We start from the raw sequence: 16,683 nt of genomic DNA, 5'->3' as shown, positions 1-16,683 counted from the left end.
CTCCACAGTCCACAGCTCCTTTTGAAATGTATTGATCAAAGTGAGAAAATGCAAAGCTTCAGCCTGATAGTCAAAGACCACCGTAATCTGGACCCAAGTGCTATTTCACCTGTTTTCCCCACATTATTTTCGAGCCCTGGCTGTTTGCAAACTGCATAGTTATGCTGTCCCAGTTCTGCCACCACTCTTCAAACACATTCTGAATTCACCTATAATCTCCCCTCTGCCCACCCTGTTCTTAGCCCCAATATCACCTGTCTGTTCTTCTAGCTTTCAAAGGCCTTCGCTTGCCTCTCTTTGAAGCCCACCTATCCCTGCTTTCTAATATGGCTATCTGCATCTCTGTTAGACCTCTTACTTAGTGCATTCTCTTTGGGTGGAGCTAGCTATGGCTGTGTCTCTCTTCCCACCCCAGTAAGACTGTGGCTTTTCCTTCTTTACCCTTCAGCACAAACACAGTAGATGTTCGATAAATGTTTGCTAGGCTGGCCACAGTGGCTCACACCTATAACCCTAACACTTTGGGAGGACAAGGCGGGCAGATCACCTGAGGTCAGGAGCTCGAGACCAGCCTGACCAATATGGGAAAACCCCGTCTCTACTAAAAATGCAAAATTAGCCGGGCATGGTGGCACATGCCTGTAATTGTAACCAGGTTTTTTTCTTGGGTGCTGGTGAGGTACGGCTCCCCTGAGAGAATGCTGTGGGTTCTTGGTCTCCAACTTCTTAAAGAATAGGCAATGGGACCACTGCAGGTGCGCTGTACGCTGATAAAAGTAAATATTGGACCGAAGAAGTGTGTTGCAGGAAGGTGATTTTATTTAGGTAAAGAAAAGAGAAAATCAGAAAGTCTTCCACGAAGAGTATGGAAGGGGATTCCAGAGGGGATCCAGGTGTGTGGACACAGACTTTGATCCTGGGAGGAACTCCCGCCTTTTCTCCAAGACCCTGGGCCAATGAAAGGAGTTCCTTAGAACTTCTGCTGGAGTGACTGACTTTTAGTTTTTTCCCATGCCCGAGAAATTCAAACATAAACCATTAAATCTCTCAGATGGAGAGAGATGGAAGGGAGGCCTGGCGCTGGGAAATTCTTGCCCTTAAAATTACACCCCCTTGTGGACCCCGAAAGAGAACACATTCCCTCATAATCCCAGCTACTTTGGAGGCTTAGGCAGGAGAATAGCTTGAACCCGGGAGGTAGAGGTTGCAGTGAGCTGAGATCATGCCATTGCACTCTAGCCTGGGTAACAAAAGCGAAACTCGATCTAAAAAAAAAAAAAAAGTTGATTGAGTTCTTACTCCTGTCTCTTCTACCTTGTAAAGAGTAAATGGCCCTGCACAGATGGGCACAGTGTGGACTTTGTTGTTACAGGCCCAACATGTGTAGCACCAGTGGGTGTGACCTGGAAGAAATCCCCCTAGAAGATGATGACCTAAACACCATAGAATTCAAAATCCTCGCCTACTACGCCAGACACCATGTCTTCAAGAGCACCCCTGCTCTCTCCTCTCCAAAGCTGCTGCGAACAAGAAGTGTGTCCCAGAGGACCCTGGGGAGTCGGTCAGCAAATGAGTCAGGGGCACAGGTGTCATGGCCTTGCAGAAATTCCCAGTCCAGTGAGAAGCCCGTAAACCTTGCCAAGAAGAAGTCTTCTTGGAAAGCACTCTTCGGAGTAGTGGAGAAGGACGATTTGCAGATCCCAACTGCCAAAGTCTCTGCTCAAGGTCTAACGACATTGGAAAACCAGGGTTCGCACAGCCAGCGATGGTCCAGGTCTACTTATCATGAGAGGCTGTGCTCGGAGCATGAAGGTAGGCATCTGGGATTTCGTTCTCTCCCTCATCCTAGTCTTTCCCTTCTTTGTGTGCAGAGTGTTACATCTCATCTTGTAAAGTGGCTTTAGAGAAGGCATGCATTGTGCCTCAGTGTTCCAACTTATTAATATTCAATCATAATTGCCCTGAAGACTGAAAGGAGGATGATAGAAATGAAGCATGCTAGGACTGGTTTTCTTTCTCCACCATCTATAAATAAGTTTGTTGCCCAAATTCCTAGTCCTCTGTGCCACACACCAATATAAAAGAAGGAACCCTAACCAGGGGCTTGGGCTGCCACTCTTCCTAAGTCAACTCATTAGCTTAGGGCCTCTGTGTTGCCATCTGTAGACTGGGTATCCCACCCTCTCTACCTTGTATGGTTGATGGGAAGATCAGAGAGCAAGAGTAAAAGGACTCTTCAAAGGACACACCATCCTACAAAAACCACCGAGGATTTTGACCAAATTTTCCCTCAGTGGGACAAAACTAATTGTATTGAATAAAACATTTTCACCAGGCGCTGAGGCTCACACTTGTAGTCCTAGCACTGTGGGAGGATAAGGTGGGTGGATTGCTTGAGCTCAGAAGTTCAAGACCAGCCTTAGGAACACGGCAAAACCCTGTCTCTACCAAAAATACAAAAAGTTAGCCAGACATGGTAGTGCATGCCTGCGTTCCCAGCTACTCAGAAGGCTGAGGTGGGAGGCTGGCTTGAGCCTGGGAGGTAGAGGTTGCAGTGAGCCAAGATGGTGCCACTGCACTCCAGCCTGGGTGACAGAGTGAGCGCCTGTCATATCTATAACCTCAGCACTGTAGGAAACCAAAGCAGGAGGATCACTTGACGCCAAGAGTTTGAGATCAGCCTGGCATCATAGCGAGACCCTGTCTCCACACAAAAAAACATTAAAATAAAACAATTAGCCAGACATGGTTGTGCATACCTGTTGTCCCAGCTACTGCAGAGGCTGAGGTGGAAGGATCACTTGAGCTCAGGAGATCAAGGCTGCAGTGAGCCGAGATCACGTCACTGCACCCCAGCTCTGGGCAACATAATGAGACTCTGTCTCTGAAAAAAAGAAAAAAAAAGAAGACAGTTGCCCTTCATGCACACACCTTGGCATAAGCATCTTCTTCCCTTCAACAAAGCCCAGTGCCTGAAGCCCAGACTTTAAAAGAAAGGCCCCCTCCTGCTGGGTGTGAGTGGCCTGGGTAACTTGTCAATAATTAGTCAAGAGGTGGCAGTAATGACTCAGTTTTTAAACCTGACAGTCCCAGCTTGCTTGGAGAATCAGCCCACTCATAGACATCTTTAGATCATTCACTATGATCAAGGGAACACCCATTTCCCATTAGAGTTTCAGATGTTTAGAACAGCGGGAGCATGGTCAGGATCATCTGGGGGAGCCTTGTGGCAGACAGGATGAGGAAATGGGAGTCCCGCGAAAAGGGCTCACCAAGGAAACAGCCAGGAAGTAGCGGAGCCTGGACTCACCTGAAGTCCAGGCTGCTCCCTGGACTTGTTTAACTTTTACAGCAAGGCCTCTGCTCTCTGAACTCTGCCCAGCTAAGGCAGGTGATTCTAGAGCAAGAGGGAGCAGCCCCCTATGGTCCTTCCCTCCACACCTGCCTCCCCACCCCTCAGCCACCCCTGCCCAGCCATGGCTTCTTCTGCTAGGGATGGCATCTGGGCTCTGGGGCAAAGAACAGTTTAGAGGCACCCAAACAGGCTTTTCTACTTGGCCTGTACTGCGGACTTTGCCAGCAGACAGAAAGTACGTCTTTAAGACTTTAGTCTTCTGGTGTTTCCTGAGAAAAACTGCATTCAGTATTTCAATAGTTACTGAAGTGTCATTTGACATTTTTTTACTTTCTAAAATTTCAAGAGAAGCTTTTCTTTTTCAGTAGGGAAAGAAAACTTTTATGTGAGATTGAGAATTAAAGATTAAATTCAAAAAAACTTAGATGATGTGTTAATGTGCTGAATAGCTGAATAGTACCTATGGCTGAATACATATGTATCTAAAATATTCTTCAAAAAAATGAAAAATGATTACCTCCTAAGAAGGCTTTGGTGTACACGTACAGCTTATCTTTCCTTCTCACCCTCCTCCTCGCTCTTGCATTGTCAGTTAATGATGTGGTTTTTACTTGCATCGCTTGTGTTGGTTTTACACTGGGCATGATCCAAGGGACCCTCACTTCCTTTTTCTGTTTTGCCACATACAAATCGGGGCTTACAAATTTGGTTTCACCTAGGTTCCTTTAACTGAAGGTCACAATGTAGCCGTATGCAGCCATTGCCAGGCCTCAGATACCAGGCTTGAGTGGGACCTGTGAGATTATGTCCCAAGACCAAAGTCTGTTAGGAGGAGGCCTCAGGATGTAGAAATGGACATTATCACTAGTTTTAAAGACTACCAACCCAGGCTTTCTACTTGTGAATCTTTTGTTTCTCCATAGCTACGATTTGCTCACATGAAATGTTATAGTTAAGGTTAGGTTCAGCCTTAGGTTCAGTGGAACACCCAAACACCCATGGCTTAAATAATAGACATGTTTGCTTTTCTCTCCCTTAAAAGAGGACAGAAGTTTGGCAGTTCGGGCCTGATATGACAGCTCCACAAAGTCATCAAGAATTCCTGGGAATGGCCAGGCGAGGTGGCTCATGCCTGTAATCCCAGAACTTTGGTAATCTGAGGTGGGCGGGCTGCTTGAGCCAAGGAGTTTGAGACCAGCCTGGGCCACATGACAAAACCCTGTCTCTTAAAAAAAACACAAAAATTAGCCAGGCGTGATGGTACGTGCCTGTAGTCTCAGCTACTGGAGAGGCTAAAGGAAGAGAATCACTGGAGTCTGGGAGGTGGAAGTTGCAGTGAGCTGAGATTGCGCCATTGCACTCCAGCCTGAGTGACAGGGGTGAACCAAAAGGACTCCTGGGAATTCTGCCATCCCTCAGCTAGTGGTTTCCACCTCAAAGTCACCTTATATTCTAAAGGTGGCTGCTGGGGCTTCACCCATCAGGTCTACATCTCAGGCAGGAATAAAAAGGAAGCGAAGGAAGGGCAAATGGTGCCTTCTTTCTAGATAATTCAGCTCCCTTTTATTATTTTCTAATCTTTTTTAAAGATGGGGTCTGTGTTACCCAGACATGCTCATACCACATGCTCCTCACCCTGGATGAGCTGCACAAGGCTGGAAAGGTGGCAGAGACCTGCTTTCCTTTCTCATTTCCTGAGGACATGGCCAGGGAAGGTTTCCTTGGCTTTGGGAGCCAGCCTCTTGCCATCTCTTTCTTTGCTAGGGACTATGCATGGCCGGAGTTCCAGAGGAGTCTGGTTGGGCTGCAATAAGGGGATTGCAAAGTGGAAGGTCTGTTTCGCTTGGTTATTAAAATGAGGAGGAAAGACATTGATCCTTTTCTCCTTGATCTTTCTTCTTTCTGTAATTCACTCCTTATTGGTTTTTTTGTTTTGTTTTGTTTTGTTTTCTTTTGTTTTTTTGAGTTGGAGTTTCACTCCTGTTACCCAGGCTGGAGTGCAATGGTGCGAACTCGGCTCACCGCAACCTCCGCCTCCTGGGTTCAGGCAATTCTCCTGCCTCAGCCTCCTGAGTAGCTGGGATTACAGGCACGCGCCACCATGCCCAGCTAACTTTTTTTGTATTTTTTTTAGTAGAGACGGGGTTTCACTATGTTGACCAGGATGGTCTCGATCTCTTGACCTCGTGATCCACCCGCCTCGGCCTCCCAAAGTCCTGGGATTACAGGCTTGAGTCACCGCGCCCGGCCACCCTTATTGGTTTTTTAACCCTGTGGACTAAGCATGAAAAAGATGGCTTCATAAGTCAGATGTCCACCAAAGGATGGCATCATGGACAGCATTATCTTCTGTGGCCTTTCCACGTATGGCTGGAGGGCTGGCGGGAGGACACTGAAGCCCTCAGCTGCAGAGGAATCTGATCGGGAGCCACCTTGGCAGCTCTGTATGATGTCAAAACCTGTTTCTCCTCCCAGGACCCCCACTTGCCTCTCTTACCTACTGTGCTGTACAAAGCCCAGGAGTGCCCTAGGAGTTTGAGCACACCAAACCTCTGGCCAAAATGCCGCTCTGTTACTGTTTTCAAGTCCTGTGAATTACCTAGTGTTATTCTTCAAATGTTCCGTGGTAAAACCAAGCTGCTACATACAGCATCCAAGACAGCTTGTACAAGCTTTTAAAAGTTTAGAATTTAGGTTGGGTGTGGTGGTGGCTCATGCTTATAATCCTAGCACTTTGGGAGGCTGAAGTGGGAGGATTGCTGGAGCTTAGGAGTTCAAGACCAACCTGGGTAACACAGGGAGATCCCATCTCTAGAAAAAGAATTTTAATAAATTAGCCAGGCATGGTGATGCACACCTGTCATCCCAGCTACTCGGGAGGCTGAGGTGGTAGAATCGCTTGAGCCTAAGAGGTCCAAGCTGTGGTGAGCTGTGATCACACCACTGCACTCCAGCCTGGGTGACAGAGTAAGACTCTGTCTGGGGAAAAAAAAACAAAAACAAAAACAAAAAACAAATAAAAGGTTAGAACTTAGTGACAAATCAACAATGAAAATTTTACCACCCAGTGACTCAGACATGCCACCTGCCCACCCCTCTGTCTCTTGTCCCCACTTAGCGACAAAAATGACTGGTCTTTTACAGGCTACAGCATTCAGGGGACCAATGCCATTTTACCTTCGTATCTCGAAGTGCTTTATTCTACAATTCTGTATGCAAATATATGAACGTAACTCTTTTCTCAGGTTGTAAATTCTTGAAGGCCCTGAGTTGTGCTGAACTCATCCTTGTTTACCTATAGGCATTTAACTGAATGCTTTCCAGTAGACATGGAGAGGAGAGAGGACACGGGACTGTACCTGCGAGGGGAGTTAGGTGTTCACTTGATAATGGACTTGATGATGAATCTCAATGGCCTGAGAACAGGGATATTTCTTTCCTCAGTGACCAACCCCCAAATGCTTGTCAAACTATTGAATGTCCTCCTATGCACGTAGGGGCTGGCTCTTAGAGGTATAAAGCATGTCAAGAAAAAGGAATAAAAGTAAAAGCATAATGAGCATTCTCTCAAGTAAAGAGCTAAGCACTCCTTTTTGTGTTTCCTTCCTTGCAAAGGGGAAAGGAGACCCTAATTTTGCAAGACTTCAAAAAGAGTGTGCAAAAGGCCAATTGTTTCAAGGTGACAATCACTCCTGTGTCCTGTGTGCGCCCCTCCCACATCCCCCGCCTCTGCCAGGCAACTTTTAGTCCTTTCGGAAGAACGACCCTCCCCCACCACACATGCTCCCAGGCACTTTTCTTCTATTCGGGCTGGTCCTTTCATTCCAGGCGACTTTGCATACCAATGAGCCAGACGAAGTTCTGGGAAGGGCCTCTCAGCACCTTTTTGTCTTGTTTCAGCTGTGGACCCCAAAGTCATTTCCATTGCCAACCGAGTAGCTGAAATTGTTTATTCGTGGCCACCTCCAGAAGTGACCCAGGCAAGAGGCTTCAAGTCCAAAGACACTTTTGTGCTTGACGGTCTCATCCTACAGTCGCAAAGTGCTTCAAGTTCTAAGGAAGGTAAGCTTTCCTTCCCCGGGTGGCGTGTTTGCCAGGCAGGGGCGCGGGAGCATTCGTGTATTAACCCATCCTGGTGCTCTGCATCTTGACAGTCTCCACTGCCTGGACTGAGGGCTTGATAGCCACATGCTGTGGACACTGAGCTCCACCTTGAGACATCGGCCCAAGGCAAGGGGGCTGCCCCAGTAGGTTGAACCAACATGCCCAGGTCTCTGCCAAGTCAGAAGGAAAGTCTCTTACAGAGGGAGAGGAGGAATCACAAAGCCTGCACTCAGCCTTGTCCATAGCGGGAAATGCAGTGTTAGATCTGATCATGTGACCAGTGCACCAGGTACAGTTGGAGCATCCAGCCACGGATCTTTATCATAACACTGCGTTAGGGCTTTGTGAAAAAGCAGGGGGTTGCCAGGCACCACCTATGGTGCAAGACATGGAGCAGAACTGAGAAGCAGTGACAAGGCTGGGTCAGTTGTCACCCAAACCATAGCAATAGCTGAGACTGCAGATCCCATCAGGCTGGTGGTAACCTGGGGCACTGAAGGGAGAGTGGAGGGGTGCAAGGCCAAACGCCGCGGGAAGAGAAGCTCGGCCCGACATTCCCCCACCACAGTCCTTGCTCCTGGCTCTCTCTGCAAACTCCAGTGGAGGTTGTGATGATGCAGCATCATTGTCTGGAGTAAATACCCGAGGTTCGTGGTCTCACACCAAGGGACTCGAGGGCACAGAAACACAAGAAGTGGGTTTAGGAGCGGAGGTTTAATAGGCAAAACAAAAAGAAAGCAGCTCTCTCTCTCCTGCAACAGAGAGGAGAGCCCGAATGAGACTTCCGCCTGCAACACAGTGCACCGGATTTTATAGACAGGCTTGAGGAGGTGGTGTCTGGTTTACACAGGGCCCAGAGATCAGCTGGACCGGGTGTGATGTTTACACGGCATGGGGAAGCTGGCCACCCACCCTCATCTTATTATGCAAGTGGGCTTTCCACCGGGCCGGCACCATGTCGTCCGCTCCGTATCGCACACATGGTTGGAAAGGAAAAGGGAAGATCGAGCTGCCATGTTGAACATGCCTAGTCCCGGGTGGCCTTTTCCTATAGGCACAGCTGCCAACATTCACCGTGCAAGCTTCTAACTTGTCTGTCTGTGTCTGCAGCTTAATTTTACAGGCTACTCTTTGTTAGAAAATGATTTGGGGGCTGCTTTTCATTAAAAGAAAAAACTTACAGAGAACTTCTTTACCCTTACTATCTGCCTAATTTCTTTTTAACCCCTTTATCAGTGAGGCCAAGATGGCTCCTGAGTTAGCAGCACCCTAAAGAGCAAGGTGAAGCCTCTCCCTCCAAAGGTATTGGTGTCTCCCGATCCCTGATGCAGAGCAGTGGCTGCACTAAAGGGGGCCACAGCTGCCACAGGCCGGGGTGGGAAGCTGGAGGAGAGGGGGAGGCCTCTGAGTCTGCTAAAAAGACAGTGTCAACGCTTTTTTTTTTTTTTTTTTTTGAGGTGGAGTCTCACTCTGTCGCCCAGGCTGGAGTGCAGTGGGGCAATCTCAGCTCACTGCAACCTCCACCTCTCGAGTTCAAGCGATTCTCCTGCCTCAGCCTCTTGAGTAGGTGAGATTACAGGCACATGTGCCACCACGCCTGGCTAATTTTTGTATATTTAGTAGAGATGGGGTTTCACCATGTTGGTCAGGCTGGTCTCTAACTCCTGACCTCGTGATCCACCCACCTCGGCCTCCCAAAGTGCTGGGATTATAGGTGTGAGCCACCATGCCTGACCCAGTGTCGACATTTTACTGCTATTCCACGTGGGCCTGGGAGATGGAATGCCACCCCTAAACCAAGCTAAAGCTAAGGTGACTTCATCTTCTGTGCACAAGAGAAATACAAGCAGCTGTCCCAGGAACTTTCCCTAAGAGAATGTAAACCCAAAATACGTAAGACAGGTCTCAGTCAATTTAGAACTTCTATTTTGGCTGGGCTCCGTGGCTTGCGCCTGTAATCCCAGCACTTTGGGAAGCTGAGGCAGGTGAATCACCTGAGGTCAGGAGTTCGAGACCAGCCTGGCCAGTGTGGTAAAACCCAGTCTCTACTGTAATCCCAGTTACTCAGGAGGCTGAGGCAGGAGAATCGCTTGAGCTCGGGAGGCAGAGTTTCCAGTGAGCGGTGATCACGACATTGCACTCCAGCCTGAGCGACAAGAGTGAAACTCCATCACACACACACACATAAAGAACGTTTATTTTGCTGAGGCCGGACACAGTGGCTCACGCCTGTAATCCAAACACTTCAGGGGGCCAAAGCAGGTGGATCGCTTGAGGCCACAAGTTTAAGACCAGCCTGGCCAATGTAGCAAAACACCATCTGTACTAAAAATGCAAAAGATTACCCGGGCGTGGTGGTGCACACCTGTAGTCCCAGCTACTCGGGTGACTGAGGCAGGAGAATCACTTGAACCCAGGAGGTGGAGGTTTCAGTGAGCCGAGATTGTGCCACTGTACTCTAGCCTGGATGACTGAGCGAGACTCACATACTCCACCTCCCCTGTTCCCCCACCACACGCCACACCCCACACCCCACACCCGACACACCAACTATGGCCATCTTCCTATCCATCTGCCCTTTTAGTCTTGGGCGTGGGGGAATTTATTAATTTTACTTATTTATATCTCACCTTATTATCAAGACCCAGCATACAAAGAATAAATTTTAGTCAGATGAAATCCATCAATTTAAAAGCTATTTTTGTAAAAAGAAAACAAAAACAGGAAAATAAGACCGATTTAGGAATTAGATCAATTTCCAAAATGTAGGCCAGCATGACTATTCTCCCTCCTAAATGTGGGCCACAAATTTGGCTCTGCACTTTCTAGCAACTAACACAAAGAGGGAAGTATGATCAAATATGAGGTTTATGGTGTCCATGAGATAAAAATACCATCTGCTGAGGAAAAATCCAAAAACCACAAGAATATCCCTCCTAAATATCTTCCTAGACAGAATCCTGTGCCGTGGAACCAATGTGTTCAATAACAAGCTTAATGTAACGACAGGGACGAGTTTCACAGAGAGTTGGGGGACTGAGCAAAGGAAGAAGGGGAAAGAAGGAGAGGGAGGGGCTGCAGGAGAAATGCCCAGCATGGCCTGTGTCTGGGCAGAAGCGGTGAGGTAAGATTTACTTGCTAAGAATTAGCATGCTTCTTCCTCCAGCCCTCACCGAGCCACAAGCATTCATTGTCCCTGGAAACATGTAAGATTATTTTTTGCTTCTCTTAAAAGAAATAACTGGAATTTTTCCCAACAGCTGAAAAAGAACACATAATAGCCAGAATTGTTGAGCTACTGAAATATTCCGGAGATGAGCTGGAAATAAAGGTATGGAGCACCTTGAGCTGATGTGATTGATTTCTGTGCCCATGCACTAGTACACGAGAATGGAATTATTCTCCAGGTTGCAGCCTTATTCCCTTTCTAAGTTCTGGTTTCTACTTAGTCCTAAATTTTATTTCCCTTGGAGTCAAAATTCTGCATGCTGGTAGAATCTCAAAAATGAATCACTTTGGAAAACATAAGTAAACCTTCTGGAGCCTCCTTGGAATTTTTGGAAACTAAAAAAGGAGCTTGTTATTGCAAGAAAAGACACCAGCAAATTGAAATTTGCTGGATGGAATTACTAATCTCATTCCCCATGTAACTGATCCTCATTGAAGTTTAGACTCATATTTGCTTTGCTGCCTGGATATCTGTGTCCCACAGTTGCTTCAAAGCTGGAATACTTTCTGGAATCTTTTCTCCCTGTAGTTGCTGGACTGTTGCCTGCTTAAGGGCTGTCTTAGCAATTCAGCCAGGGAGGCATGTTAGCGTTACTAGAATGTATGGATTTCCTGCCAGTTGGAAGTGGAGACCCATCATTCCAATCAGCAATAGGTGAGAGTTGCCTTCAGGTAAAGAGTTGGTGAGCAAGGCTGGCCCGTGATGACTCACGCCTGTAATCCCAGAACTTTGGGAGGCCAAGGTGGGCCGATCACCTGAGGTTGGGAGTTTGAAATCAGCCTAACTAACATGGAGAAACCCCATCTCTACTAAAAATACAAAATGAGCCGGGCATGTTGGTGCACGCCTGTAATCCCAGCTACTCGGAAGACTGAGGCAGGACCATTGCTTGAACCTGGGAGGCAGAGGTTGCGGTGAGCTGAGATGGTGCCATTGCACTCCAGCCTGGGCAATGAAAGTGAAATTCTGTCTCAAAAAAAAAAGAGTTGGTGAGCAAACCTTCAATGGAGTCAGAAGGGCTTCTATGTGCCTCCAGGGTCCATAACCCACAGACAACTGAGTAGTCTCTAGGATCTGTCAATCAGGGTCTGGCTTGCAGACATGCGTTCTTGTTCTGCCAGAATCTGTGGGGAGGGAGTCAGACCCTGGGGCTGGGGATGGGAAGTTCTGTAGGAAGACAAAACAGCTCTAGTCTCTATAGCTTTGTCAGAAGTGTGGCCAGAGGCTGGTGACTCAGAGGGTGAAGCACCTGGGTCAGAGATGAGACAGAACCAGAAACAGTGAGAAAACCAGGGATATTAGGTTAAAGAAAAGAGAAGAGGGTGTGTGAGCTTTGGGGCCACAAGTAGAGTGTGGGGAGGTGTGCAGAGGAAGCAAGAGATAGAACAGGATACATGATTGAAGGGTACCCCTGCGTTTCTCCAGAGCTAGTATCATGGATACAGAAATTATGGGGTAATTGATTTCTCCTTATTGTAAGAATGAACCTCCTGGCACTCCAGACCATCAGAGTCAACGGCCACCTTGTGAGGGAATGATCTTTCTGTTACAGGAAGAACTGCAAGTAGGTGCTAATAACCAGTTAGTAGTTTAGCACAGAACTCCAAGGGGTCCTTTAGACATCCTCAAGGGCTCTTTACAACTCGGAGTTTCTGTGGCTCTCATGGCAACATCCTTCCCAGCTTCCCTAAGAAGTGACTTGTGGTCAGCGGTCAGGGAGGAGGGAAAGGTGGAGTGGGGGTTTCATTTTCACCCCACAAATTACCACTTTCAACAACCTCAATTTGCCTGGTGCTCTCTTGAGTTTGGATGTTTTACATCGTTTATGGCAAAGCCTTGGTTGTTATTTCCTTTACATGCTTCCCCAGTAGGGACCTCTGCTAGGGATACATGGTAGGTGTGACCTCGTGCTGGGTGGGTGCCAGGCTCCCACTGCAGAGTGCTGTGTGTGTGACCACAGGGCATCTGCAAAGCCTCTGGTCCTGAGAGCACATGCAGCCTGAAGGCCCTCCGACACCTCCCGACAAGGCCAAAGAGCCAGGTGTAGCCAAATGGGACGGGCAGGGGAAGGGTGAGGAGGTGTCTTTCTGGCGTTTGATTCTTTTACTGTTCTGGCACAATCCCTATTTGGTTGCCTGCTAGGGTTTTGAGGCTGGCCTCCTCCATTGGGAAACTGACGAAGCAGAGTCCGTTCTCTGTTATGAGGGAGGCTGGCCATGCCTGCTGCAGATTCACAACCCAGACGAGGCCTGGATGGTGGTGGGGGAGGGCTTGGTTCAGGGAAAGGACAGGTCCGCCCGAGTCTTCCAATCACATGACTCATCCCCCAGATATCCCTTTTAGAAGCAATATTTGTTGAAAACTTGCTTGGCTGATCCTTTCTCAAGGACAGAAGTAGAGGATTTTCAAATAAAGATTTCGGCCCTAGTTACTAAAAAATTTCCATTTTCACATGACAACCAGCATATTAACAGACATTGCAGGAATGCTTTAAATGAAGATGATACACAGCTTTTTGAGATGAGCCCTGATTTTTCAAAAGCAGCAGAGGCAGCATTGATTTTGTTTTAAAGGCATGGTAGCTCAAAGAAGGTAAAGCAGAGAGATACCAGGTTCAAGGGGTGGAGGGTAAAATCAGTAGGGTAGAATAATGGGAAAGAAATCAATGAATTAGAGTTGTTCTTTTTTAAGCGAACATATGCACTCCAGGGACTCTTCCCTGACCTCCCTGCTCCCATAGCATCCTGGAAAATGACTCCCACTTCCAGAGCACCTCTTCTACGTCCAGCCCAATAAAGTGTTCAACTACCCTATAGTATAGGGCCAAGCACAGTGGCTCACACTTGTAATCCTAGCTCCTGGGGAGGCTGAGGTGGGAGGATAGCTTGAGGTCAGGAGTTTGAGATCAGCCTGGGCAACATAGTAAGACCTTGTACCTAAAACGAATAATAATAAAAGGTTTTTAGGAAAATGAAAGGCTGGGCACAATAGCTGACGCCTGTAATCCCAGCACTTTGGGAGGCCAAGGCAGGAGAATCACAAGGTCGGGAGATCGAGACCATCCTGGTCACATGGTGCAACCCCATTTCTACTAAAATATAAAAAATTAGCCAGGTGTGGTGGCACACACCTGTAACCCCAGCTACTTGGGAGGCTGAGGCAGGGGAATCACTTGAACCCAGGAGGCGGAAGTTGCAGTGAGCCGAGATTGTGCCACTGCACTCCAGTCTGGCAACAGCAAGAGTCTGTCTCAAAAAAAAAAAAAAGAGAGAGAGAGAGAGAGAGAAAGAAAAGAAAATGAAGGCTGGGGACGGGTGCGGTGGCTCACGCCTGTAATCCCAACACATTAGGAGGCCAAAGCGGGTGGATGACCTGAGGTTAGGAGTTCAAGACCAGCCTGGCCAACATGGTGAAACCCCATCTCTACTAAAAATATAAAAATTAGCCAGGTGTGGTGGTGTGCACCTGTAGTCCCAGCTAGTCGGGAGGCTGAGACAGGAGAATCGCTTGTGCCTGGGAGGTGGAGGTTGCAGTGAGCTGAGCTTGGACCTCTGTATTCCAGCCTGGGTGACAGAGCGAGACTCCATCAAAGAAAGAAAGAAAAAGAAAAAGAAAAAGAAAAGAAAGAAAGAAGGAAGGGAGAAAGAGAGAGGGAGGGAAGGAGGAAAGGAGAGGAGAAAGGAAAAGAAGGGAAGGGAAAGGAAAGGAGGGAGGAAGGGGAAATGAAATGAAGACTGTGTGCAGGGGTCCACGCAAGTAACCCCAACACTTTGGGAAGCTGAGGTGGGTTAATTGCTTGAGCCCAGGAGTGGGCAACATGGCAAAACCTCATCTCTACAAAAAAAATTGAAAAAAAAAAAAATTAGCCGGGCATGGTAGCATGCACCGGTAGTCCCATCTGCTTTGGGAAGCTGGGGCAAGAGAATCACTTGAGCCCAGGAGGCAGAGGTTGCAGTGAGCCAACACCACACCACTGCATTCCAGCCTGGGCAATGGGAGTGAAACCCTGTCTAGAGGACAAGAAGAGAAGAGGAAAAGAAAAGAGAAAAGAGAGAGAGAAAGAAAGAAAGGAAAAAAAAAGAAGGAAAGAAGGAAGGAAGGAAAGAAGGAAAGAGAAAACAATTACCCTGTAGTATCAATACTATCACCATCCTAGGTTAGAGATGACAAACTGAATCTGAGAGGTTAATTTCCCCAAGATTGCAGACTAAGTAAGAGGTGGACCCAGGGTTTGAACCAAGACAGTGATTCCTAAGCTTCAGATCCTGTCTATTACACTACCTCTAGCAAAGCACATCACATTGTTTTGCAGTTCTCACTAGACTGTGAGCCCTTTGGGTGAGGATTTGCATCTCGGTCATCCACACTACCTGCCCATTATAAGTGCTCAGAAAATATTTGTTAAATGTCAAATGAATGAACTGTTCCATTTTATCACATATTTGTGCCGATGAAATGAATTCACCAAGCAGTACATGCCCATTCTGGTTCTGCAGGACACTGCCTCCATCCCCATTCCCTTAGTTAACACCAGCATCCAGGGTTTGCCACGGGTTGGTTTGATGGCCTGATTTGAGCTGAAAAATGGCTTTCTGTCTGCCACATGGAGCCAAGCTACTGTACTGAGTGCTTATTCTCTTATACACAGCTCAAGAAAGACAAGGCTTTGATGAGCCACTTCCAGGATGGGCTGTCCTACCCTGTTTTTAAGACCATCACAGACCGGGTTCTAATGGGTGTGGACACCAGAGGAGAATCAGAGGTCAAAGCTCATGGTTTTAAGGCTGCCCTTGCAATAGACGCCACGGCCAAGCTCACAGCTATTGACAACCATCCAATGAACAAGGTGCTGGGCTTTGGCACCAAGTACCTGAAAGAGAACTTCTCACCATGGATCCAGCAGCATGGTGGATGGGTAAGTGTATCCTATTTTAAAATAAATTTTCTCAGAACTCAGAAGAGATGGGATGGGATTTTTTTTTTTTTTTTTTTAATGAAGGGAACACATCTGTGAAGCAGTTCTCATGAGTTTAGGACACTTGAGTGGCAAGAGATAAATCCCATTGATGGGAACATATTTTTAGTAATTATCTTCATCATCAATAAATATTTACTGAGCTCTTCAAGGGTATGTAGGGTATGTGTATGGACAGAGAGGGACTGGTCAGATGGAACAGGAAATGAGGAGATGCTGAGATAAGAAATGTTTAGATAGATGTAATTTCTGTTTTCACAAATTTTGCAGAAAATGGAAGCCTGGCAGGGAGACGAGGGCAGGCAGACAGTTCCTCACACTTGCAGCGACTTACAGGTCGCAGGGACTAAGCCTCATGCGGAGACTCAGGGTTCATGACATTTTTGTCATTGCTGCTTTGACCCAGCTATTTTGAGGGGAACATTTTGTTACCAAAAAGCATACAGTTAAGCTTTCATCTATTTTCAACTACCTGCTATCAGTCAAAACAGACCTCTGCCTCCTGTGCCTCAAACCCTCTCCTATCCTTCATCCCCATTTCCTCAGATCTCCTTCAAACCACCACGTTCAAATGGCTACATAAGGTCCACCGTGTCAAAATGTGCTACCCCAGGACTTTAACTCTCAACAGGCCTAGGCATTCCTAGGCAGGCAGACCTTCACCCAACATTTTCCTTAGTACTCTTTCCACTAGAATGGTCCAGGAGCTAGCAGGAGCATTGAGTCAGCTCTAGGCATGGCTGGAATGACCCTGGGACCTCCACACTGTCTTGGTCTCTTTGCTCACAGAAGGAAAGTGCAGCTGATCTTGACCAAGGGTCCTCAGTGGCCGCCATGGTCCTCAGTGGCCGCCATGATCCTCAGTGGCCACCATGGTCCTCAGCGCCCGTCATGGTCCTCAGTGGCCACCATGGTCCTCAGTGGCCGCCACAGTCCTCCGTGCCCGCCATGGTCCTCAGTGCCTGCCATGGTCCTCAGTGCCCACCATAGTCTTCAGTGGCTGCCATGGTCCTCAGTGCC

The 16,683-nt window shown here is 47.6% G+C and overlaps 1 protein-coding gene across 2 annotated transcripts in view; it reads left to right on the top strand.

Annotated features, from left to right (window-relative positions):
- Window positions 1-16,683, top strand: part of BCL2L14 (BCL2 like 14) — a 31,830-nt gene that overhangs the window by 8,177 nt on the left and 6,970 nt on the right. For both annotated transcript variants that reach the window (XM_074403274.1, XM_074403275.1), the window contains exons 2-5: window positions 1,373-1,812; window positions 7,256-7,417; window positions 10,720-10,790; window positions 15,337-15,603. In XM_074403274.1, coding sequence (XP_074259375.1) covers window positions 1,380-1,812; window positions 7,256-7,417; window positions 10,720-10,790; window positions 15,337-15,603 — 933 coding nt within the window. In that variant the 5' untranslated portion in view covers window positions 1,373-1,379. The remainder of the gene's footprint in view (window positions 1-1,372; window positions 1,813-7,255; window positions 7,418-10,719; window positions 10,791-15,336; window positions 15,604-16,683) is intronic.

The sequence above is a fragment of the Saimiri boliviensis genome, chromosome 7 (assembly GCF_048565385.1).
Source record: "Saimiri boliviensis isolate mSaiBol1 chromosome 7, mSaiBol1.pri, whole genome shotgun sequence".
NCBI classification, from domain to species: Eukaryota; Metazoa; Chordata; class Mammalia; order Primates; family Cebidae; genus Saimiri; species Saimiri boliviensis.
The sequence above is the reverse complement of the archived record's forward strand: the minus strand, read 5'-3'. Positions and strand labels throughout refer to the sequence as shown.